Source organism: Chlamydotis macqueenii, chromosome 1, assembly GCF_036417535.1.
Source record: "Chlamydotis macqueenii isolate bChlMac1 chromosome 1, bChlMac1.mat, whole genome shotgun sequence".
Classification (NCBI taxonomy): domain Eukaryota; kingdom Metazoa; phylum Chordata; class Aves; order Otidiformes; family Otididae; genus Chlamydotis; species Chlamydotis macqueenii.
This window is the reverse complement of record NC_141556.1, coordinates 135990060-136016748: the sequence shown is the minus strand read 5'-3', so window position 1 is coordinate 136016748 and position 26689 is coordinate 135990060. Positions and strand designations below refer to the sequence as shown.

The following is a 26689-nucleotide window of genomic DNA, read 5'->3' as shown; positions in this document are numbered from 1 at the left end:
CCCACCCTCCAAGAGAATAGGGGGAGACGATATAAGAAAAACAGCTCGAGGTTTGAGATAAGGACAGGGAGAAATCCTTAAAATTACCGTCACAGGCAAAACAGACTCGACTTGGGGAAAACTATTCATTTATTTCTAAAACTAGCAGGAGAATGAGACAGGGAACAAGATAACCTCCCTCCACCCCTCCCTCTTCCCGGGCTTAACATTATCCCTACTACCTTTCCCCCCACTCAAGCGGCACAGGGGGGAAGAGGCAATGGGGGTTGCGGTCAGTTCCTCACGCGTTGTTTCATGCCGCTGCTTCATTGTCGGGGGAAGAACTCCTCACATTCCTCCCCTGCTCCTACGTGGGGTCCCACTCATACGCCACAGTCCTTCGTGAAACTGCTCCGGCGTGGGTCCTTTCTTCCATGGAGTGCAGTCCCTCCAGAACGGCTGCCCCAGCAGACCCTCCACGGGCCACAGCCATCTTCAGGCCACCACTTGTTCCGGCGCGGGGTCCTCCACAAGGCTCATGCCTCCCCCTTTCTGTCCCTGCTCAGCTTCTTCACATCTTCTCTTCTCTTTTTTTTTTCTGTTTTCCCCTTCTTAAATACGTTATCGCAGAGGCGTTATCACAGAACATTCTGCTACCAATCAGCTCGGCCTTGGCCAGCAGCGCATCCGCCCTAGGCCCAGCCAAGTCCACTGAACAAAGGGGAGCGACTTCTAGCAGTTTCCTACAGAAGCTACCACCTTAGGCCCCCCCTCACTAAACAAAACCAGAACAAGGGTTTTGTGCCTTTTACAAAAACTCATCTGTTTGTTAAACTGGAGAAAATAAAGCTAGCATAACTGTTAGTGTGGTGCTTGTGTGTGTCTTTTTATAGCACTGTGAGAATGGAGACGGGAAAAAAGCAAAAATTAACAGCTTTTTAAAAAATCTTGAACCATGTAATTGAGAAAAGATGCATAAATGCAAGTCTTAAGCCTTTCTCCTTGAGGCTGCTTAGATACTGTGGGCAGCTGGGATGTTGAGTGGTGGTGTAATCCCATGTTTGTAGCAAAGGGAGCAGTTTTTTTCTCTGTGAAGGTGGAAGCAACATTCCCTGGGGTGGGAAGGAGATAAGGAGAGCAACTAGGAAATGGGTAAAACCCTACTCAGAGCAAAGTGTCATGGAGAGATATTAGTAGCTTGTGATCTGTTGGAATAATGGTGAAATTTTAATTAATTGTGTAATTAAAGTTCCTGAAGACAGCTAGACCTTTCTCTGGCTCTTTGGCATGTTGATGCTGTGTCTTTCTGGCTTCCTGAGTCTTAGAATTAGTTTTTAGTATCATAATCCTATTTCCTTCCCAGACTACATATTAAGTAAAATAAAACGAAGAATGGTGCCACCTGAAGTTCTGTGCGCCCGTAAGATGACTGTCCCTCGTAACAGTAGGGTCCAGTGATAATTGCTGTCTCTAGACTTACGCTTCATATCCCTGTTCTGACAGCAGTGTTACCTTTCAGTCAGCAAAAGGCTTGTGGGCATGACAGTGCTTGACACTAGTAACCTGTAGTTGGTCTCTGGAGCTGGAAAATCACAAAAGTGGTATGAGATGAGAAGCACTTGTTTGAATACTATTCTGTTAAAATTCTCTCAATCCAAACTTGTTTTGGATTCAAGTGGAGTGAGATGTCTAGACTTAATTGTGTTATAAGAGAAGTGGATCTGGCTCTCAGTGCAGTTGACTTAAAATTTTTATGACTCTTTTTGTGTTGACAAGGCCTAATTTTTTTTGGAAGCTTTTTCAAAAAATACTGGAAATTAAGATCAAGACAGTTAAGACTGTAATTAGGAAGTCCTTTCTCTTTCCTGCTTCCGTCCAATAAAAAGAATGTTGTGACTCGGAGTGTCTCTTAGCAATTCATAGTATAATGTAATTGGAATTCAGGTGTTGTAGGGACTTCTGTGTTGGTTGATGGACTATAAAACTTAGAACACAGAATTAGATCATATTTTTAATTTAGCGATAGAGCAGCCAAGAAGGACCCCCCCAAATTGCCAAGAGATTGAGTGTCTACATCTAACTTTATCTCATATGTGCAATCAGATTAGTTAAAAGGGAAGGAGAATGGTTTTACATAGGTTTTTAGTCCCCAAAGTGAGGTTCTTCAGTTAAATATTACCACTGATTGGGGTGACTCTGGGTCATAGTCAAAGGACAAAACCATCTCGTTAAACGAAGGACCAGAGACAAAAAATAGTAGAAAATAAAAATGGCTAAAAATAAATTCACCTTCAGAAAATATCAAATGCTTCAAAAGGCAGTTTAATGCATTAGATTTCTGTGGGATTTATTAGTCAACTCTTTCTAGTTTGTTTTCTGATGTGACAATTAATCATCTGTGATTTATTACAAGCAATGCATGAAAAATAGTGCAAGAGAAGCATTTTAGCTTCTGCTTTATGTTTTTTTAGGCTTTTTCCCAAAGACACCATTCTCTATTTGCCTTTTTGCTTGACTTGAAACATCCAAGTCTTCACAGACCCCTCAGAAGCAGCAACAGCAATAGTGAAAATATGAATCGTGTATTTCACAGCAGGTGACTTCCAAAGAATGTTAGTTTCAGTCTTTGTCTGAGAAACCAAGAAGTAAGAAATACCAAAATAGAGACTGCAAGTACCAAAACAGAGTCTGCAGAGATAAACCCAGATTGCCATCAACGTCCATTACCCCAAAGGTGTATTTCTTGCATAGGATGTGCTGAAATGTTAATTGTTCTGTTAGCTCTTATTCATCTTCACACAGACTGAAGCTTAAAGTATTTTCTGTACTGCACAAGGGAAAATCCCTGCAGTCCACTGTCTGTATTGTTAAATAAAGTAATTCAGCTTGGTTGGAGGTTTAGTTAAAATCAAATTTGTTCAGCTTATGAATCCAGCAAGACTCCAGGAGAGGCAAAGGTCTTGTCATGTTATATTGTAGAACTTACTCATTTTGTGATGATCACTTCAGCTTTTCAGCAGGTCTGTTACTCAGAAAGCAATATGCAAAAAAGCAGAGAAGAAAATTGGTTGCTATAGCAGTTTAAAATCCTTGAGTTCATCTGTATTTCATAAAAACAATAGGAGTCACAGGGTTTAATCATTGCACTGAAATCTTTCTTCCATACATTGTCTTTCCACTCAATATTATTTTCTGTGTGTCATTACAATATGCCTGAGACTTAAAAGGAAAATATCATCTGCCTAAGAGTTTATCAAGAATAATAGCAACAACTCTTAATTTTGGAAGACAGCAAAAAATTAAAAGTATTCGTTAATTGAGTTTGTAGGCCAATTTCTTTTTAATTTTTTATCTTGTGTCATTCTCCTTACTGCTCAGTTTTACAAGGAAATTATACTTTTGTGATCAGTAATACCCTTTTGTTCTGCATTTTATCTGAAATTCTGTTTGTGTTCAAAGCCTTTAATGAAATGTTAGAACAAATGCGTTAGTAAAGATACCACTTCTTTTTCTCCTTAAAAAGTACAGTAACAATTTCTTAGTGTTCTACACCAATTATAGTCCTGTTACAGTGTCCAGCAGGCTTGTTGAGTTCATTAATAGTTTATACAAACTGCAGTGGGTTTAAGGAAAGAACTGTACCACATACCGACATACAGGAGTGTGCTGGTTTTGGCTAGGATAGAGTTAATTTTCATCATAGTAGCTAGTATGGGGCTGTGGTTTGGATTTGTGTTGGTAACAGTGTTGACAATACCAGGGATGTTTTAGTTATTGCTTTCACTCCCAGCACAGGGAGTGAAAAAAAACCTCAGCACACTCTTTTGCAGCTGTTTTTTCAGGAGAAAGAGGAGATTGTGGTATTGATGCCCTTAGGTACGTAGACTGAGGTTACAGTTTGCTAACAGAAGTCTTAGGGCAGCCTATGGGACAAATAACATATAAGCATGCAGTGCGTCTTCTGCATTTGTGTATGTCTGTATGTACGCGCATAGAGAGAGCTTTATTATCATGGATCTGGGATGTGTGCGTTACTTAGAAACAAAAACCTCAGGTTCCGCAGCTCATTTAAATCAAAACTTTATCATGACATTATATGTAGTTTGTACAGCTGATATGTTACAAGGAGAGTTGTGTTATTTGAAATATTTCCTGTATCTCTACCTAAAAGTGATAAATAAAAAGCACCGGTTCTGACAAGTCATAGTGATTCTCTCCAGTATTAGAAACTCATGCCTCATTTCTGTTTTACTGGGAAAATACATGGTAAAATAGAGAATGCTGTGAACATAGGGATTTTTCTATAACTCTTATCATTTTATATGTGTTACTGGTTTTACGGGTTTTTTTCTAGACTATCAGTGTTTGTAGAATCATAGAATGGTTTGGGTTGGAAAGGACCTTTAAAGGTCATCTAGACCAACACGCCTGTAAGGACATCTCCAACCAGATCAGGTTACTCAGAGCCCCGTCCAGCCTGACCTTGGATATTGCTGCCAGGGATGGAGCATCTACCACCTCTCTGGGCAACCTGTTCCAGTGTTCTACCACCATCGTTGCAATTTTTTTTTTCCTTGCATCCAGTCTGTATCTGCCTCCCTCTATTTTAAAACCATTACCCCTTGTCCTATTTCAACAGGCCCTGCTAAATGGCCTGTTGTAATATACAGGTTAGCTCTGGATATATGCTGCATACATTTCTCTAAAGATACCTAATACAGTTAATTTAATCCCTTTGGGGGTTGCCTCACCCACAGGAGAGGCTGTGGGTGTCATGAGGCTTTTGAAAGTCAGGCAGCAACAGCTGGAGCTACAGCTCCTGTGAGACACTGAGGTGTTCAGGAGGGCAGAGCCTGTGGAGGTCAGTGTGATCCAAGGCAAAGCTGGTACTTCAGGGTGACAAACTAAGCATTTTGATGTTTTATAATAGAGTGTTCCAGATGGAGCAAAAGTACTGCTGATGATATTGAGCCCTCACTATCCTCAAGCAAAACCTCTCAGCATTTTTTTGTCCTCATGGTGCTGTCCACGGGGGTGCAGCGGACTCTTGTACTTCCAGGAGTTTACTAGAGAATAATTTTGGGGGCTGTATCCATCAGAAAACTTCTTCTGGTGAGTTATCAAGCCCAGGTGTCCACCCACTGGGCCTGTAGACCAAATGCCACGTCTGTGCTCTGACAGGGGCCATGTACTCATCCTTGTCTCACTCCAGTCCATGGCACCATGCACTGAAAGAGCAGTGGTCAACTTTCAAGCAGGTGAAAGCATGTCTTGGCCAAGAGAGTGGTGGAGCCCAGGACTTTGTAAGATCATGTTCTTTAGCCCTTGAGCTGAGAGGCTGCGTGGGCAAGGTGCAGAGGGACATTTGAAGAATGGGACCTTAAGATCAGAGAAGAGACTGACTGTGGGAAAAGGGAGGTGACTGAGGAGGTCGTGGGAGAAGGTTATGTATAGGGCATCAAAGTTAACATACATGGTGCCTGCCTCTCAGAGGCAGTCCTGCTGTCATGTTTTGACTAGGGGATGGCAGTCCTTCACAGTCAGCTTTTTCTGGGCTGATTTCATGGCAAGCACTTGATGATGCATAACATGTAGTAGAGCAGCCTCAAAGAAATCCTATGGTGCCTACGCCTACTGTCTTGTAGTTAACTGTTGTGCAGCATGGTGTTGCAGTAACCTCATGCTTGGTCTTCCCACCTTTGTCTGACGGCACTGCTGTCGCATGGCAATGGCTGGCCAAATTCCAGAAGTTCAGACATTTAGGGAAAGCAGCTTTGGAAGCTGTGCACTGTCCCAGTGCAGTGTGCTGAATATGGTAGCAAAAGCTCTGCTTCAGAAGAAGCCTGGCCAAGGTGAAGTGCAGGGTGGATGTGCCGTTTGCTCAGAGCAAGTGAATTCCTGCCATTATCATGAGCATTCCTGTCTTGATCCCCTTGGTTTCCAGAACTGAAGCTCAGCAGCATTTCGTGCCTCAGCTTGCCGTTGCATTAAATAATTCATTGAATCTGACCTTTCAGAGCAGTACATTGTAGCTAACAGAATTAATATAAAAAGGATATGAAAAGGAAAGGAATATCAAGAGGGAGTAGGAAGGCAATATAAACTTTATATAGAACCATAGAAGGTCTGCAGTGCTGTCTGTTCCTGAAAGTGTGCTGGTAATTGGACATAGTTTGGAAAGAGCAGCAAAAATGAGCCACAAGTTGTCCTTTTTATGAGAGACATAAGAAGCTCAGCCTTGTTAGGTTATTGCAGGAGAGATCAAGATAGCTTTATTTGAATGTGGACATCTGCATAAGGAAGAACTTGGACAGGAGGCACCTCTTCCAATTAGTAGGAAGGTACAGTCCAGCCCTCTGAAACTGCAGCTAGTAACACCGAGAGACAGAGGAGAAAGAGTGAGCTATGGTCACTCACCATCATTTCAAGTCTTTAAATGAGGATCTTGTATCTGTTTGGAAAGATGGGCTGTAGCTCAAGCAGAAGTTAAGGCTTTTATGAAACACCTAGCAGCTATGGTTAGCAGGAGAGTGTGTGTTTTACAGAAAGTCAGATGTCAGTTGTATGTTGGTCCTTTGAATGCATGGGAGTAACAACAGTGCCCTATTGTGTAGCTGAATTCCGAGTATGAGAAGCTCAAAAAGCCATGCTCAGTCTCTCTGCGATTGTCAGCCCTTACTGGGAAGGTGTGACATTTCGGCAAAGTGGCAAAGCAAGTAGTCCTATTTTACAGCAGTAACTTTCTGCTCTTGGTCTCTTGCTCACCATCATCCGTGCCCATTTTCTGTCTACTTGCACTTACCATCATGCAGTGTACCTTTCAAAGGCTTGCCCACAACTGGATGTGTTCTCCTGCCTTGCAGACTCACCAGATATCGATGCTATGCAGGACATGACTTCTTTCTGGGGTGTTTGGTTTGTTTTTTTTTTTTTCTCCTTTTTTTTTTTTTTGAGGTATGCATTATTTCAGTGGAGCTAGTGAGCCCTTTTTTTGAGAAGTGAAATGCAGCATCATAAGCAGTTACTTTTCTGATAGACAGTGCTGAACATACACAATTTACAGTGTGTTTCCTTCAGCTTTTACTATTTCTTTTTTTTTCTGTACTGAATGCTTGGAAAAGTTCTATTTTGGCAATTTGCAGCTCTAAATGTCAGAAACAGTAGGAAGAAATAATAATTTGGTTTGGTTGTATCGTGGTGAAGATTATGGCATAAGTTCCTTAATGTGATAGGGTTTGCTGATCTAAGACTTAGTTTTTATTCAAGGAACAGTTTATTTACAGTAAGGATTAATTACTCCTAATGTCTTCGTTAGAAAGACGACATTTTGCCAAAAGGGAGCGTGAATGAATAGCTACTTTACCGCACATTTTCATATGTATTCATATGTTACAGTTCATACATTTCACAGAAATCATAGACTCTTCAGTAAATAGTAAACTTTAAAATAAACTATTCCAATATGTTTTTGTATAAGTGTTTGATAGATGCTTCTGAACAGTTAAATTGTCTCAAGAAAAAAATATTGGGGTTTTGAATTGCCTGCTGTCTTCATAGTGCTCTCTTCATGATGGATTACAAATATCTCCATGAGAGTTTTTCCTTCAGCTGCTTCTTTAGAATAATTGCAGTGCTTTTGCATGTATGTCATTAACAACGAGGGGGGTGGAAAAAAAGCTCTTGTCAAGGCTGTTCATTTAGATATTTGATGCATGAGGCAGGATAATATGAATTTCCTGGTAGGATACCGGTCGCTGCTCATGGTGCACCACTAAGGCACTGTTTTGTTATTTCAAAGAAGGTAATACCATTATAAACATGGCATTTTATGTCTAGCTTAATTTATTAAGACAAACGCCAGTGGCTCTTTGGTCAAAAATACGTTTGTTAGGATAGTTGTTTAACAATATTGTTATTATTGTAAATAGAGCAACAAAACTCAGCAGTTCACAATTATTAAACGTGATGCGGTGGCAGTGATAGTGCTGTTCCCCCCACCCTGCCAGTGCCAGATGTACTAAAACTCCTGCCCATTAAACAGCCAAGTGCAAATAAAGCGATTCTGCAGCTTTGTAAGTGAATTGTTTTTTATCTACCTGAAATAGGTGATTAATTTGTTTTTGCAGGCACAGAGAATAATGCCCATTTCATTTTTTGTTTGGGGACAGCTCTGAACATGATTAATATTCTGTATGTTGAATCTATACGTGACATGTCCATAACTATAAATGCTAACATGTATACTGCCTGCTTCTAGAAATGCTTATCCTTTGCTTTCTGAGAAGCCTGCTTCTTTCAGGCTTTGTTAAGGGAAACATTTGACAAAGATCTCTTAAAAATGACAGAAAAGGTGTTGCTCTGCCACTTGTGCTTAGTTTTCTTGGGAGCTACAGAGCAAGGCTCATCCTCCAGCAGAATGGGCCTGATCCAAAGGCTGCTAGAGATGGTGTAAATCTTTTGATGGATTTTGGGGAGATTTGGATCAGGCTGTTTATGGATTACCCCATGGACTACTTGTGGCTATTTTGGTAGCATGCCAGTTTATTTAAGATATAGCTGTCAAATGGTGGAATAACACACTTTAAGAAAATATTTACCTGTATGATCTAGGGTAATTCAATAAGCGGTTTTGTGACACACGATTCCTGGTGGCTACCTGTGCCAGCCACTGCAGATCCCTTTTCCCTCACTCTCACAAATTCTCTCACTTCACTTTCCCATCACTCTCCTTTCTCTGAAACTGGGTGCCTACCAAGGGCATCAGAAAACACAAGGTGAAAAATAGATATTTCAAGTAGGCCAAACCCGTTTTTAAGGTAGTGTTATATATTGCAAAGCAAAGCCATAGAGGAGCAAGACACTGAAGGAGTTTTTAGTGTGTTAGGTTTTATGACTCCATACAAATGACAATAAATGACAATTGTAAAGAAATTAAACCATGTAGAGCTTTAAAAAAGTTTTGTGCCTCAGTAGGGTAGTCTATGCACTGGCTTTACTATCATTTTTTCACAGCATCACCCTCTGTTTCCCATCAGCATCACCCAATTTCCCATCAGCAACCCTGGGGCAGGATGCAGAGGCATGTGGGGCGAGGCAGAGGGCTATCATAGCTTGCAGTAGCAGCCTTCAACTTCACTTTCTAGCTACAATAGAAAAAAACAAGGGTTATTTTTTATGTAGCTACTGAACAATAGCAGGCACTTGGAAATCCTTTCCCTGTATTTCTCTCATGAGTCCCAAATAAACTGTTAGGTAATTTTGTTGAGAGTCATGTCATTCATGTGAATGGATGAAAATCCCAATCTTGTTTAAGTGGAAGAGCCCAGTCCTGTTGACTGCTGAAAGAGCATAAAATCATGAGCTCTGAAAGACCAAAAATGTGAAAACAGAAGATACTAGTTTATCATAGCTGGCATCATGGCTTTTAAGTTATGGTAGGCTTTGATACACCATTATTTAATGTGTGAGTTTGACAGCACAGAGATAAAATTTCTGATATAAATTAGTTCATCATCTTCTTCCTGATGCTGTTTTACTATGGAAAGAGGTTAGAGGGGGAGGAAAGGGAGGCCATGCCCAGGAGAGCTGCCTCTGCCCCATGTTCTCTGTTACTTCTGTCTTCATCCTCTTCCTCACAAATGTTAGGTGTAGCGTAACGCTTACCTGATGGATTGTAAGAAATACCTTTATATGCATCATCACTACCAGATTTTCAGTAATAATAGTAATGGGAAAGCTGTTTAAATCATTTCATTGCTTTTCATGTTTGTGTTTTTACTTTCCTTAGGTTAGTTACTTTGATTTTCTGGTCCTCTAACAGTACAGTGTTAGAAATGGAAACCCAAATCAGGCTGAATCAGAACCATCTCCCTTTTTCAAACTCTGGCCTATTAAAATAGAGCTTACATAACTAAAACAATATATCTGCTTAATTGATAGCACCCTTCTCTACAACACATATTGTAATGTGGTTTTCAGTGAAATCATGTTCCTTCCTGAGCTACGCATTTTGTGCAGAGAAAGTTCATTAGATTCAGGACTTAACACTTACATTCCATATAACAGATACTTCACTGGTGATTACTGAAGTTCAGGAGAACTTTGATGAGAAGCAAATGTCAACCAAAAATGTCAGAATTGTGTGTACTGGGTAAGCTATCAATATGAGTATAATCACAAGCTTTTATGAAACAAATTAATCACTTGGAAGGGGGAATACAACAACTTAGGAACCACGAGACCAAATGAGACCCAAAGTTCATTTGTTCCAACATTTTGTATCTGACAGGACTGGTTCCAGTTGTAGAGAGATCACACAGTGACTTGTTTACAGACTATTCTCTCTTGAGGAAGATTTATTTCTATGATCCTTTTAATTAGAAAAAGCATAAACATTTTTTTTCTCCCTTTATTTTTCTAGACATACCCTAGCAGTCCTGAATGCTCTTGTAACTTCTGGTCTTTTCTTTTTTCTTTTTTTTTTCCCGCCTTAAAAAGCAGCACAACAGGAACCTACAGGTTCCTGTTTTCCTCTCTTCTCTCCAGCACATTGTAACCTACAACATTATTTTCCCTTCATTGGCTGCACATGTAATCAAAGATCTCCTTGTCCACTGTAGTGCACAGGAATGACTCTGTGTGTGAATCTCAGCCTTATTCTGCAAAGGGCAAGGACTTACATGTTCCCAGAGTAGTATAATTTTCCAAATTACTTCTTAGCAATTTGTAGACCGACAGGTGGTAGGTGGCATGTGAAAGAGCTGGAATATTTCCCAGCCTAGGACACAGGAAGAAAAGACTGCAGGTTGGAGAGAAGCCGTCCCTTCTGCCCTTGCTCCTCATGGCGAGCCCGAGGGGCAGCCCAGCCGAGGCAGCCTGCCATTCCTTTCATCTCCCTCCCTGGGAACTGAGCGTTTGGGAGGGAGACAAAGGAGCAGCAGGTCTGAAGTCAATGTAACGTAGCTGTAGGGATCCATAAGCATCTCCAGTGGCTGGCTTTGTGTAACTGATGTTGTGCAAGCAACTAAAACATGCGTGGACTTTGGGACACCTGGAAATTTTAGCCCATGGCCAGGAAAGGAAGAGGTCTTCAGGCCTCTGCTCAGGTGGGGACACTGCTCTGGCTTACAGCAAGGCAGTAGCAGCACTGTGAGTGAAGTGTGAAGTCACTTTACCATCACCACATTTCACAAAACGTTGAGGTGCATCAGACTGGATAAATAGGTTAATGATATTGGCAACAGCAGCATGCAGAACAGCAAAGCAAAAGCTAGACATTTGGTCTCACAGGATGAAGCAAAGAACTAGGGGAGCGTATTGTTTCTAATTGCCTTTAAAAATGCTATTAATATGTGGTTCAAATGCTGAACTTCCGGATTTTGAGGGGCAAAGATCCCCTTCATAGGTGACCTTCCTGAAATTTCCCTTCTAAGGATCAGATCTTCAGAAGAACCACAGGGAAGGTATGAGCTTCGAACATTTCCTGGGAAGCTGCAGATGGGGAGAGGATAGAGGGAGGAAAGCAAACAAAATAAATCCTCTGAATGCTCTCTGATCTCCCTCCTCCTGTTTTCTTTTTGATGATTAGCTTTGAGAATCTGATTCTATAAGCATACTTCTCTTCCTGCCTTTTCTTTATATGATTTTGTTGCTCCTTTGTAGACTAAGAGCTCATGCTCTGAGCTCTTTTGGCATCACTGAAGTGCAAAAAGTCAGGATAGAACAGAATTAGGGAATTAAAGATATCTTAGGGGGAAAGGAAAAATTATTTGCAAGGTTTAAAAGACTTTTAGTAGTTGGATCATCTTTTGTAGAGTCACAGATTAATGATTTTGAACTTTTAAACTTTATTCTACTCTTGGCATACATGACATGAGGAGTTAGTGAAATGCACCTGGCCAGTTTTGTATCTCGTTTGGGTTGCAGGTGATAAAAATGCGTTTTCAGTGTTCTGTGACCTGTCTGTTTAGATCTTGTTCTTGCTCTCATCCACTTTTCACTGACAGATTCAACCTAAAGGCCAAAATTATGCATGAGGATGGACTCTGTTCTCCCTGCTTAGATTTATGTGAAAAACTACTGACCTGTAGATGTGAAGAAACTGCCAGCTAATACTCATAATCTAACAGTTTTTATCAGCAGTAAATGTAATTTTAAAATAATTGTTTGCTTTTTAAAAATCACCTTTGCAGTCTAATTAGACTCCAGAGAAGTCTCCAGGCTGCCCAGAAGAATTACTATGTGACTACAAAATGAGGAATATGATGTCCGTTGGAACGTAGGAGATGTGATGGTGATTTCTGTTAGACTCAATTTTGACAAGTCTGTTTTTAATCTTGCAGTTCGACACGCAGCCTTTAAAGAACATGTATCCTTTGCATGCTAAATCCTCTGTTACGTCGCCTTTGAGAACTGAATTTTAATGCACGTCCTTGGAACAAGGAATTTATTCTTGTGCAGATAGATCATTGTCAGTGTGTACAAATGAAGAAGATAAGACTTTTGAAGCTTTTTTTTTTGATGCTTATCTCATGATTGCAGCTGAAGTGAGGGATATCTGTGGTGCCTAACGACTTCATCAGCTAGCTTTAAATGAAAGCCCTCCACATTCTAACGATGAAACAGAAGTACAGGCTGTTAAAGAGCAGGATGGGATGTTCACCCAAGTGAAGAAAACTACAAACCCCTAAGGTTGTTCTTTATAGGGATTATTTTGTAGAAGGGAAACCTTAATATTGCATACTTTTCACATACATTGATGTTGTTTTGTTTGCTTATACGTGAGACATTTTTATGCAGCTTACATTACTTGGCTCAGACTGCAAGAGCCAGCCCTGCAGTGTCCAAAGCCAGGTAGTGGAGTTGAGATGCCTAAAACCCTTTGTGCAGCCCACAGAGCAGCCTGCTGGTCTTTGTGTGTGTGTGTGTGACAGGCCAGGGACATTTTTGAACAATAAAACTGATTAAAAATTCACCTCTATGAGCTCCAGCTGTTTGAAGTTGGGCCTTTAGCCCAAGCTAGTCACCTGTAGCCATGCTGAAGATGGGAGAAACCATTTGCAGCTGTCCCTCTGATTACAGAAAGCATTTAGAGAAGTACTTTAAGCTGTGGTAGCTCATGCTATTAGACAGCTCGAGGTGAATCTCGCTGCCAAAGTCCTGTTAGGACGAGTGCTGGGTGTGGCTGGCTGTGCTGAACTGAGCATCTCGGCTGTGGTCTCTCGCCTTGGCCCATTTGCAGTTCGTAGCGAGTGCAGCCCATGTTGACAGCGCTGGCTTCTGCCCAGAGGAGATTGTCGCGGAGAGGTTGATTCAGAGGTGCAGCCGGAGGCAGTAACAGAGGTGCCCTCACCGCCCTGCTTGTAACAGCTCCTGCTCACAGAGCAGTTGCCTCTGACAACTCATTTTGTGTCAAATAGTTGCTTGATACAGCAGAGCAGCCATGCCAGAGCAGAGGCTGTGGCCTTCCCAGGGCGGTGTCTGTGCCAGGGCATGGTGTGCTCCCTCCGCAGCACCGTGGGTCTCAAGCCCGTCTGTGCCTGGCGGTGAAGCTCCAGCAGGTCCTGCTGCCTGCAGCGGGACCCAGCGCTCTCCGGGGAAACAGAAGCACCCTGTCAAGCCACAGGGGATGTAAATCTACCTGAAAAGAATCAAGTATACCAGATAAATTATTTAGAATATATATAAAATTAATTTAGCAAGTCGCATGAAGTCAGTCCTTTCTTCTTTTTTTCCCCTCTACCAATATCCATCTTCCCTCCTACCACCTTCTGGCTGCAGCTATACGGTGAGTTACGTATTCGCCTCCTCCGCGAACAGCTTCCATCCTCCCCCTCACCATTTTCCTAAAGAGCGGAGAGACGTTTTACTGTCCTTCTCTCCAGTCCTGACTGTTATGCACAGCTTCTAAGGAGCGGGAGAGGACAGTGATAAAACTGGTTGATTTTCACTTTTTTTTTTTTTTGGTGCAGCGCTGCAGAGGCGGTGGGCTGGGGCTGGCCTGAATGCAGCACGCGTGTGAATCGTATCCCCGAGTGAACTTCAATTGGGCCGGCATGGATAACGAAGCACCGGCTTGGCTCTGCGAGTGTGGGTGGTTTTTTGGGGGGAATAACTGCTATCAAAGAAAGTGGCATCGTATTTTTACGTTGTTACCGATCGCATCCAGACTAAAGCTCAAATTAGTGCATCCGACTGCACTGCAATTATGTCTTCATTTTCTGTGTGGATAGTAGAATGCAACTGTTCAGCATTTTATGCTTGGTTTGTGTCTGCAGGGTAATTTTCTTCTCCCCTTTTCAAACATTCCTTCCCCCCCTATATTTTACAATATATTTGCATTTATCAAGGAGGGATTTCTGCTTAAGTGTAATTTCAGTTTTATCTTAAAGACCACGTTTATGTGCAGTGTACATTTGCTTTGTAACTCTTCAGGGAGGCTTGTATTAGTGATTCTTTGTCCCAAGGAAAATGTAAATAAAATTATGTTGGTCTAGTGATACAAAGGGGGGGAAAAATAAAGGGTATAACAGCATAAATACATTATTAAGTTAACCAGCATAAATATTTTGATGTATTAAGTGAAAACTAACAATATGATTTTGAAAGATTGGACAGAGCTTTAAATAGATTTTTGAAGGCATATCTTACTGATTTTAGCACAACAAACATATCCTTTTTTAAAAAAAAGAAGGGTGAACCTTTGAATTTTAAACCTTCTGGATATATGGCATATATTCATGCCAGGACTTTTTAATAACTAATGCAATTTGACAGAAGCAAGTGGTTAATTGGCTGGCAACAATTCTGACTCAATTTCTCCTGATATCAGTCTACATCTTAAATATATTAAATAATGTATGGAGATGCAAATACACAAATATAGCCAAACAGTTTGCACGTTGGGACTGCTGCTGTCTGAATTACTGTGCCACATGCATGGTAGCTTAAGGAGAGTAGCCTCCTGGGCTGCCCATCCAAATCATTAGAAAATCACATTTGCCATCACTTACACTGGACATAGATATATCTCTGGCATCTGACCAACCAATTTTCTATTCCAGACTCAGTAAGCAAAAAATCATTCTCCATTAGTCTCTGCAGCTCAGCATCCATCAATTGTCTAACCTTGTAGATATAATGATAGTAATAAACCCCACAAAACTCAAGCCAGTGACCACTGAAACTTTTCTTAATGAGGAATTGAATGAATCTTGTTTTGTTGGAACATCTATTTCTTAAAGCTGTTTCTGTCAATTTTTAATTGTTTAAAGCATAATAATAGCAATGTCTTCCATCACAAAGAATAGAGATGCTCTTAGATAGGATCAGATAGTCTAGTTCCAAAAAAGAAGATAAGACTTAAAATAAAAAAATAATAGTGTTCAAGCATCTGAAAGAAAAATACAATTTACTCTTTGAATGAATGTGTTTTTCTTGGGTAACAATAACGAAGCCAATAATATTGAACTGAAAACAGTATATAATATAGTGCTTGCAAATACAACATTCTTTAGAATTCAAGAGCTTTTTCTCATTTCTGAATTCATCTTCCTCTTCTTAGTTTTGTTTTTTTTTTTCTTTATTAGCTAGATTACTTAAAGCTAAGATAATGTCTGTGAAGGACTTCCGACACAAAATAGCCCCATGTGAATGTTATGCATTATTAATAAAAACTCAGATAACTCTCTAAAACAAGATGCTCCTAAAGAATTTAACATTTAATCTGCAAAATTTATCTGATGTTCTGCTTTTTGAAAGGCATTAAGGAAAAGAAAAAAAATTTAGTAGCTGCAGGAATGAAGGATGTATGTGAACACCCAACCTTTCGTTACTGCATACACAGTGCCCTAACCTGAAAGTGAAAATGCTGGTGCCATACAGATTTTGAATAGAAGCTGTAGTGATTTCTATTGCTTCAGTGCAAATGAGGATGAAGCCCTGACCATAAAAGATTATGGTTAATTTGTCACATCTTTAAGATTTTCTCATTTTTAGTGATCTTTCCTCCTCCTTAATATGTAACTCCCATAGATCTCTTTTGCAGTTTTATTGATACAGACATTGCTCCTCCGCAGTTTCTGACATCTTCAACTGTCTTTTATTTCACTTACTTATTTCTCATTTGAAATGTCATTTTAGAGTATGTAATTTCCTTGTTTCTGAGCAAGGAACAAGTTTATACCAGTATTTGTTTTAATTCATTGGTGTAATTACTTATTCGAAGTGTTTGACATTAGATAATACTTGTTATTGATTTACTCTTTTTTATTGATCTCTGCTATCTAGATAGACCGAACCTCACTGTGCAGCATGCTACACCAGCATATACAGTAAATCTACTCTCTGTCCAAAGTATGTCCACCTATGACAAAAATCAGAGTAGGGAGAGAAGAAGCACTAATGAAGCAATATTTGCTTTATATCAATATCAATATATTGATATTAAACTTTTGTCAAGACTTGGTAGGCAAAGAGGAGCTCCGCTGGAGGCAGAGTTCGTTGTCAAAGGCAGCAGTGTCAGTTTGCCTACTGCCAGAAGATGCTGTGGCCATCAGAGCAACACACTTCCCTTTACGTCCTTTCGTGTCATTGTGGCCGTAAGCAGTCACTTGTCAGTCCAGCTTTGGTGTCATGCTGCACCTTGCTTGTACAATCACCAGGGCAGTTTTAAACTGAATGTGGCCTGGGCACAGAGTTACATTTCTTTGAAATTAGCCAGTAGACATGCCATGAGGTTTTTGTTCGCTTCTTTGCTAACTTGATGGCGTTTGCTGAAGGAAAGACAACACCTGATCCTGTATCAAATCTGCTTTATGGAAGTTTCTGAGCATGCTGGTACTGACAGACACTGTTCACACGCTGCTCCAGCGCTGTGTTGCACGCAGCCACAGATTCTTCAATCTCATACTGGAAGCTTGATTTAGTGTATTGTCAAACCATCACCATAGCTGTTGATCTTTCGCTACTGATTTTTTCCCTGGTACTGTGTGACTATTCAAAGAATTGTTATTTCTCTTTTATTCTCTTTTCCACATTGTCAAAATGTCCTCATCTTAAGCATGCTGCTCTGCTACTTATAATGAAAAGAAGTAGCCCAGCATTGATGAAATAAAAACTTTCGCTTCCCACGGGGCATGAGCGGTCTGCTGCAGCCAAAGTAGAGAAAAAAAAATTATTAGGTAAAGGGGGGATGATTGTTACTTTGTAACATAGCGTCAGCAAAAACAGACATTAAAAATAAACCATTAGAAGAAAGAATTTCTTTCCTAAGTGAAAATTTATGTTGTGTCTCTTTGAAAGGAAAAAAAAAAAGGAAACCAAGGCCTCATTTTGTAAGTATTAGAGTTATATTTGCTCTCTGAAACATCCTTTTCAGTTGCTAGATTGTATTGTTAATCTTTTTTTTTTTTTGCACTGAGATGAGTGGAGTAACACCAACTTTCAGGGTTTGGAAAGTTATCTCGTCATTTACTTGAGTCCTTTAAGCCTCATTATCCTGTCTGTTTCCACTCTTGAGGTAAAAATTCAAATGGCTACATGGCTGCATTAAGATGTCTAAGCACCTGCTGAAAATACAGTAGACCACAAGAAAGTCTCTCTTACTCTAATTCAGATAACGTAGATGAACATGTGGGACCTGTACAGAAAATCACTCAAGATGTTCTAGTCCTTTTCTTTCCCTGTCTCAGGTAAATGAACTCTGAATCCAGTTGGAACATTCAGATGTATTTCCAAAAATTTAGAAAAATTAGAAGAAAGTTTTAATTACATTTAGCATTCTTCCAGTTAGATTTTGCTATGACCACATATGCCACTGTAACAAAGTTGACAGGTGAAGTTAAGAAGCGACGGAGCAATGGGAATAGATTTCATAATCATTGCTAGGTCTCTGGTGGCTGAACCAGAGAGCTGGTGTATGAGTTCATGCCGCTGTTTCAAAGCATACTCTTTCATGTCAGAATTGGGCTGGACTTTGTGGATTGGTTAGAATTTACCATGTTGTGTGTTTTGTTCTGCAACCTGGGTGTTTCGGTACAGTCTAAGTTGCTGGAAGTCCTCAGTAAGCGTGTTAGTGCAAAAGATAAGTGATCCCAAGTTAATGGCATGGGTTTGACGAACCTGAGTAGTGTGCGCAGCGGGCAGCCGTTGCCAGCCTGACAGCTTCTGCACATGGGCAGCTGCAGAATGGGAAAACAGAATCACACTTAGCTCACTTGAAACCCTGTCTGAAAGGTCTCACTCAAAATGCCGACAGAAATGTCATTTATAAATCATTGTAGTCTGATGGAAACAACGTAGTCTGACAAATAAAGATAAGAAATTTTCAGGAGAGTGGAACTGCCCTTTCCATGGTGAGACCACACTGTTCTGTAAGTATTTTACTTCGACAGTATTGTGTAGCAGATCCATAGCACTGTTGCTAAAGATGTCTCATCAATAGCCATCTTGGGGCTGGCTTATATTGCATTTTCTTCATTACAGTTTGAGAATTAACTTCTCCTCAGAGCTTCTGAGGCTGTGGCAGTTAATGATAGGAAACTGAAATGTTGGCCTGGATGAGTGACCTGAGAGACCAATATTATCTCGCTTTATCTGTCTTTGATCCTTTAAAACTAATGTGCAGAAAGTCTAATTAGGAGAGGACAGCTGAACAATTAATTAATCAGGGAGTAAGCACTATATTTTTCTCCTTGGCAGTATGGCATCTTCATGCAGCGTGAAGTAATTTATGCTGTGATCGTGTGGCAATAGCATGCTAACAGTCAGACTTGGTGAAAGTCTCAGTCCGTAAGATGTACATGCATATGCCCATCTGGCTCTCAGTTTTCACACTGGCCAAAACAAGCACATACTGATTCTGTTGGAGTAGACAACTCCAGTGTTAGTAACTCCTACTACATCCTCTACTCCATCTTGAGGTTTAACCCCAGGTTCTCTCAAGGACTGAGACAGACAGTCATGGATTTGTGTAAGTAGGAAAATGGTTGCCGAAGGAAGGTGGCCCAGTCAACGTAGAGGACTGCAGGTAACATTGCTCAGCAGTTAGACAGCAGTGTAACGCTGCTGTTGATATTCAAGCAGCCTTACCGAGGCACGCACAAGTATTTACTGTTTGACTAACATTTTGGTAACTCAGTTTCAGAGATTATAGCTTTAGAGTTGAGAATATAAGCAAGTAGACAACTTTGGGTATTTGTGGAGAGGAGGATTATTTTGGTTAGAGGTAAATATAGGGCTTCATAGGTCTTTATGTCCCATCCTTGGAAGTGTTCAATGCCAGGTTGGATGGAGCTTTGAGCGACCTAGTCTAGTGGAAGGTGTCCCTGCCCAGGGCAGGGGGCTTGGAACCAGGTGATCTTTAAGGTGCCTTCCAACTCAAACCATTCTATGATTCAGTGATAAAGCACTGAAATTCAAGAACAACTTCTTTATAGGGCTCACCTTGCCACAGTGTTAATAAAGGAGAACATGGAATGAATTTGATACATGTGAAAGCTTGACAGATGGACAGCCTTAGAGAACAGGAGCCTTTTTTGTTCTCAAAGGCTTTACTGCAGAGGCATCTGAAATGGCATCTCCTGTGTGAAAGCCCACCAGTGTACCACAGCCCTGATCTGAAGGGACCACTTCTGTCTGAGGAAGCGAGCATAATTCAGCCTGCAGACATGCTTGCTTCTTGCCCCCTTACAGAGACTGCCAACGAGGGTCCCAATTAGTGCCAGCTGCAGGCTGTGACAATTTTAAAGATTGACTTTCACACCATGCCAGACCTTTAAAAGAAAGAACATTTATATAAAACCCAATTTGCTTTGACAGTAATTTTCTCTATGATATTATTGAAGTTATTTATGTTCGAATCAGACTATCTTTTCTCTCAGCTGTGTTTCTGCTGCTGTTTGATCCTACAGTGCAGGAATAATTCCATGCTTATATCTTTTTTACTTTAGGTGACAGTGGTCATTTCAAGCATCCATTATTTGCACAGTTTTTAGGGCTCAGACAGTCGAACAGGAATCCTGTAGAATTCCCAGATTCTTGTGCAGGTTGCTTCTGCCACTGCAAGTCCTGACATATTTAATGGCAGACTTAAATTTTAAGGACCTTGTGAAGCAGCAGGGCTATTAAAATTAAACTGTGGGGTTCAGGAGTTCACAAGTTGAAGTTGCTTGGATGTCAAGAGTATTTCACTGCATTGATAGCGAGGGTGAAGGCAGGTAATGCCATTACAGTGGTGAAAGAAGCAGCCACTGGCTTTCCAAACATAAGTGTGATCCCTCTGCCTCCTAATAGCAGGGATTCTGACATGGGCTCCCTATCTCCAAAAATAAGACCTGAACACCATGGTCTTTGTGTTCTGTGCTCTGTCATCCCAGGAAAAAACAGCATCTAACCTGATGCTGCCATTCATCTCTTCAGTTGTTCTTCATGTATCCACCCCCAAAACAAGACCTTGGCCTCATGTCTCACCTTCTCTATATACCATGCAACATTACCCCTCCTTCTCAAACTAGGACCCCACACCTCACCATTGTGGTAGCATACATGACCTCCTTGCTACGTTGCTTGCCTACTGCGCTCCTGCAACTGTCTTCTGAGATGGAGCTGAGGAAGTAATGCCATGCGTGGCATATCTTGACTTGCCTGTGTAGTGTGATGGCAGGATAGCCCATATCTGACTGTGTACAGGATCTTCAGAGAGACTTCCCAGAGGTCAGTGCAGCCAGCTGGACAGGCAGAGACTGAAATCCCACTGCCACACTTCAAGTAGTTCTTGTACCATGTATTGGCATCCTCTTGAGCAGGTATATTTTTCTGTGTTCCCCTAAGAATTGCCTGGAAAATGTCCTCCTCCTAGGCTTGGAGAGGTCAGATTCTTCACCTGCTGCTAAAACAACATTCACGTATGGGTAGATGTCATCAGGAGGCCAGAAGCGATCTGCCCACAGTAGCATGCCTTCCAGCCTGGTTTAATGTATTGTACTTCTCAGTTAGAAGCTACTGAGTCATGGAAACGTTGCCTATAGTTTGTGCGCTGCAGTGTTGCCTTTAGAAACAGAGGGGGAAGAGCCCCACGCACCATGGCTCTTGCTGGAGGAGTTCACCGGTGCAGAGGAGCCAGATTGCATGGACTTCTAGCTTGTGTGTTCATTTTTGCACAGCGCTGCCTCTCCTGTGACAAAAATAGCTTTGGGGAAAAGGCATAATCTTCCGAAAGCATCTCTCCCCCGTCCCTCTGCATTGTTTCATGGGTGTCAACAGATGCTGATTTTGTTTACTAGCTTATCAAGGGTCCCCTAGTCCACTCAGGCAGGTTGGCATCATTGCAGGATGTGGAGGCACACTGCAGGGCTGCCTGATAACAGTGGAGGATGAGGCACCACTGGGTTAAGATGGGTCTGCTCTGTCCCACCGAAGTCTCTCCAGAAGATGTCTCTGGCCCTGAAAATAAATCTGGGCAAATCTCTGAGGCAAACTTTTCTTTTCTATAGGAACTGTTGCTCATTATAAAAGTCTGGAGAAATGAAATTTGGAGCTTTCCTACGTGAAGATAACTACTGTAGAACAGATTTTATTTAAAAATGTGTATACAGCTCAAATCAAAATGATCCTTTTGAAATAATTCAAAAAGTACTACAATAGAGTGACTTTGCAAACTCTTTGTTCATTGTTACTGCCTTAATCTTCATAATAAGAAAGACATTCAAATGCTGAATGATTTTTTCTCTAGCCTACATGCTCGAATTTGAAGATGAGTTCCGCTTTCCTTAGCTTTGAATAGGGCATTTGAGGTAACCTGTTACATTTTGTAGTTAGTTTTTGACCCGCAGATTTCTGTTTCCATACTTCAAAAATGAGGTGTGAAGCATACCCCAAATCATGGCATCGCACTCCGTAACTGTGAAATCCAGACCTTTCTCATCAATAGTGAGGCTCAAAGTGGAACAGAGGATCCTGAAATAGCAAAGAACAAAGCATAGCATTTCGAAATGAGAGTTTCAGAATCTGATGTTCAGTGTGAGTGAAACAGAGCTAAGTTATGGTTAAGAGAAAGATTTTGTTCTTATTTGCATTCCCTGTAAATGATATTATTTATTACATGTCAGTTCCTAATTCATTCATCTTCACTGAGAGAGACACATAGTATTCTGCTAGTCTGCAAAGTTGCAAAAAGCTTTTAAATTAGCATAAACAATAATTTTCAATTTTCGATTTTTAAGAGTGAGTAGCATAAACAATAATTTTCCCTTCTCAGTTTTTAAGCGTGAGTACAGGTAATATATATCCTTTCTCTTTATTCATATGCTATATTTTTTGTAGGACACATAGGAAGATCAGAACCACTTATTCCATATGGCTCAGGTACCGGGAGTGCCCCCACATCCCTCATCTGCCACCGCATCCCTTCCTCTCTTCCAGCGAGAAGGAAGCAGAAGAGAGACAATAATTTCCAGGCACAAGTTCACAGACAAAGTCAAGGGCTGGCGTTGTAGCTGAATGTTAACGCCTCATGTAGCCCGAGACGCGTGATACTTAGTAATACAACTTTAACCTTTATAATGCGCCGTAATTTGATTCTCGAACCATCTATATTCTCTGCTTGTTACGGCCTAAGTAGCTGTAAGGAGTAGGGAGAACAGACAAATATAATCACCGCTGGGGGAAGGACAAAGAGATGAATCACTGAAATACTCATTGCAGTTTTCAGATTTTAGCCTTGTTCTCACCACTTGATTCTAATGTCAGGAAATGAAAGAAACATGATGATATTTTATTGTGGTGCTGGTGTTAGCCGGTCAGATGGCAAAGCACTCGAAAGGTCGAGCTGTTGTCCAAGCTTGCAATGGCAAATGCTTGATCTTGAGTGACTCTAAAAGAGTAGGTAGATTTAAAAGAGAAATAATTAGGTTGTGGTTAAGTGAGTATGAAAGGTAATTAAGTATCTGTAATATATGTATAATTTTTTTTTTTTTACTTTAGTCACATTGTTAAAGGAGGAGAAGACATTTCAGGGCGAAAGTAAGACTGCAGTTGTTTTTTTAGCCTTTGTGACTAGCTTTCTGAAGTTGTTTAAAAGAAGTAGCTCGCATTTAAGTGTAGTGATGGACTTAGAGTATGTAATCTAATCTATACTGTTTATATGTTCTGCTATCACACATGGACATACGTATGTACACATACACTTAAGCTATAAAACTTAGAGATGACAGCACACAGTCAGTGATTCCATTGTTTTTCCATTACTGATATATACAATATACGGTATGATTGACAGTTTCTAGTGCAGTGCAAAGGTTATAATTTAGATATATAGGATTTGCTAACAGCATTGGAAGTAGAAAGTGATGTGCTGTGGTGTGGAGTTTTGTCATCATCAGTTGAGGAGGTTTTAAAATGAGCGGAGTCGTGACCGAGTACTGCAGGTTAAAAAGCTGCTGATTAAATATTTATTTCTCTTGTAACGGTGCTGTGTTTTGTATGTAACATGTTTTATAGAAAATGTTTTCCCTAATAATGAAGGGACTGTACATGGTGCTTGACACCTGCTTAGTGTGTGTGTAAAATGCTTGCATCAAGATACTCCAAATGGCCTTATTATAGCCTCAAATGTTGAACGAATGGTTCAGAGTCTAGCATCCATGCAATGCAAGTGATTATCCTGTAAGAAGGTCTTGTCGCCAAAATAAATCTTAGCACCAATGACCTTTTGGTTTAAAAAAGCTCTTCCTGGTCTAGGAATCTTGCCTACGCTGGCACCTGAACAAGCGTAATCCAAAAATAATGAAGAGCTGAAAAACATTTTCAGGAGAAGCCAATTTTCTTTCTTAAAGGCAGCTCTCTAAAGTGGCTGCATGGCAAGAGTCAGGGGTGGTGGTAATCTTATGCTGCATGAGAGACATAAATTAGTGAGTTGAAAGTGACCGAAGAGGTCGGTTGGGCATGGAGTAGTTATCCCAGGGCTGCAGTGTATCCCATAGCTAACAACTGTGGGCTTTTCTGTCTACTCGTATGCCTAGATTGATATAGCAGTGACAAATCGGATAGATGTGGACAGCGTAGATGTGACTGTGAGATTCTTGAAATAAATTACAGTTCTTATCATGCATTTTCAAAATTGATTCTGCCTACCCAAAAATATGGTAGGTAGAACAGAAAAAAAAGTAGAAGGAATCCTGTTGTTAGCCAAAACAGAATGAAGGTTACTTTTTTTAAAACTATCAGCTATAAACTCTTCAAGAACAACAGTGGAGAATAATAAAGAATAATTGTGGAGATTTCCAAAACTGTAGCTTACAGAACTTAAAAATGAACTGTAAATTTTCAGAAATACGAACACTCTAAATAAAGGCTGTTTCATGAGTGAATAAATTATTTCTGGAGTTTAACTTTAGAATGTGTTTTACTGAAATGAAAAATAATTGTGGGAGATTCTTTAAAGTAGTTATAATTTTATTTAAAGGGGATAAAATGATGCTGTTTTCTGGCAGAATAGTTAATTTTCACCACATGTAGCTCAATTTTTTAACTTTCTAAATTAATTTTATTTCTATTATTCCAAGCACAGATAAGCAGCCAAAGCCTTCAATCCCTTCTTTTGAAAAGTCTACCTATACTGTTTAGTGTAATGATATAAATATCTAATAAGAGGAGTAAAAATTGAAGCTTAACTAATTTTTCTTTAGTGAGGGAATATTTGGTCATTCCTTGCCCTTTGCATGACTGGTGGCTTTGACAGAAGTAGAATTTGCTATCCCAGTTGGCCTTTAGAGATGTGTTGACTCCATCGAGTATAGCCTGACTTTCCAGACCAGTTTTCTGCCCGGGCCCTTCAGTGTCTCCTCTGTTTTCTTTGCTTTTTGGCTTTTTAAGTTGTGTATCAGTGATGTGAATATGCATATAAGGTGACACTGTATAAGACCAATACAGCGTGATTTATTTTTGTTAGTTCTGCTGAACAGGTCAGGCATGGCAAATCAATTGCACTTTAGTTAGCCAGCCAATAAATCAGCCAATAAATCACATAAATAAATAATTAATTGTGTCTGAAAGTAGTAAAACCAACAGAAAATCAACTCCCTCTCAACAAAATGGTAACTGACCTTTTCTTAGCTAATACTGTCCTCAGCAGCCACCTGACCAACAATAAGATATTGACTCTGATTGGCTTCTTTTCCTTCTTCTACTTTACCCTTACTTTTCCCCAATTATCCACCACCCCCAACTGCCCACCAGTAGTCAAAATATACATTTGTCATTTGTCTAGACCACTTGATCATATCAAGATTCCTCATAATTTCTTCCCTTTATCCTGTAAATCAGTTGGGTTTTTTTAGGGCTGCTTATATTTTTTCCATTTACTAGTTTAATCCTAAAGAAAAGCTGTTTAATTTTAAAGAAAAGACCTTCTTTAGCAATCTTGTAAAAATGTAAAAATTCTAACAGAGGTATTCACAAAATATTAATCTTTTTCCATGCATTTTAAAATATGAGCTAGAGAAGAAATGGGGGATAAATTTTGTCCTCATTTGAACACACTGCTGTCTTCAGATAAATTTGGCATTAAGTGTTCAAGAGCTAGACAGCATAAAAAGTGACTTGCATTTGTAAAGTAGGTGAAAGGAATTTGTAGCCTGTAGATGCTGAACTGATAGGATTAATCAAATGTTATTCTGTTCTTGTTGGAGAAAACCATTATTGCAGTATGCAGGTCTCTCTGATGAAGCAAATATTTCATAGTATAAACTGTAAAGTTGAGTCAATTAAATTTGTTAGATTGGAAAAAACCCTTTTTTAATATCCTTTGTTATTTTAGCATATTATTCATCTCTAATTCTCTGGTATGTGATTGTAATAAACATTTTGCCATATTACTGCAGTTTTCTCCATTTAAAAAAGCTGATTATCTAAAGTGAATGGAAGTATGAACCTTTACTTGATTTTACTCTTTTCTTTCTTTTTATAGAAGCTGCAAAGAATCAATCCTCCTTACTGTTGTTCAACCCTACCCTGTAAGTATCCGTGGAGTTTTCTGAATTAGTTTCCTAGCAACATAGCAGCTTTTTTTTTTTCTGCCTGTATTCTATCTGTGTCTCTACCTTATCGGTGCAATAAAAAGAAGTAAGTGAGATAAGGGTTGTGTCTCTTAAAGGTGACATTTAAGACTGCGTTACTGTGTCCTGCACTCAAAGACTGCATTAGCAAGTTAAATAATAACAGTATCGTTAAACTCGTAACAGGAAGATAGGTAGAGCGGGATGCTGAGTTCTGCTTCAGTTTCTGTTCTGTTGCAGCTCCCAGGTTTTTCTTGATTCTGCCCTCAGTCCCACAGAGTTACACTGCCATATCAAACCAGCTGTACCTTATGCAAGGGAGGGCTCTGTCTGCATCTCCAGTGCAGGGCACGTGGAGGTGAGGGGAGAGAGGAGGCAGAAAGGCGATTGTGTGAGGCTGGCTTGAAGGGACTGGGAGAAACTGCACCCCACCTCAGAGCTGGCTGATGCGAGGTGCCTTTGCACCTCACTCAGTGATTCATGGGGCTGGGTTCATGACCTATCAGCAAAAACCCATCTCCCATGAAAAAAGAGAGAAGCTAAGCCAGGGGAGGAAACACATCTCTCTTCCCATACATCCATGCACAGGTGTGTGCACCTTGCCGGCTGCTGAGGGGCCTCAGCCATGCATCAGGAGTGACTTCAGATTCAACAGGTCC

At 40.4% G+C, this 26689-nt stretch overlaps 1 protein-coding gene across 1 annotated transcript in view; it reads left to right on the top strand.

The window, feature by feature from the left end:
• Positions 1-26689, top strand: part of FRMPD4 (FERM and PDZ domain containing 4) — a 310232-nt gene that overhangs the window by 251024 nt on the left and 32519 nt on the right. The window contains exon 5 of the mRNA XM_086768048.1: positions 25943-25988. Coding sequence (XP_086624174.1) covers positions 25943-25988 — 46 coding nt within the window. The remainder of the gene's footprint in view (positions 1-25942; positions 25989-26689) is intronic.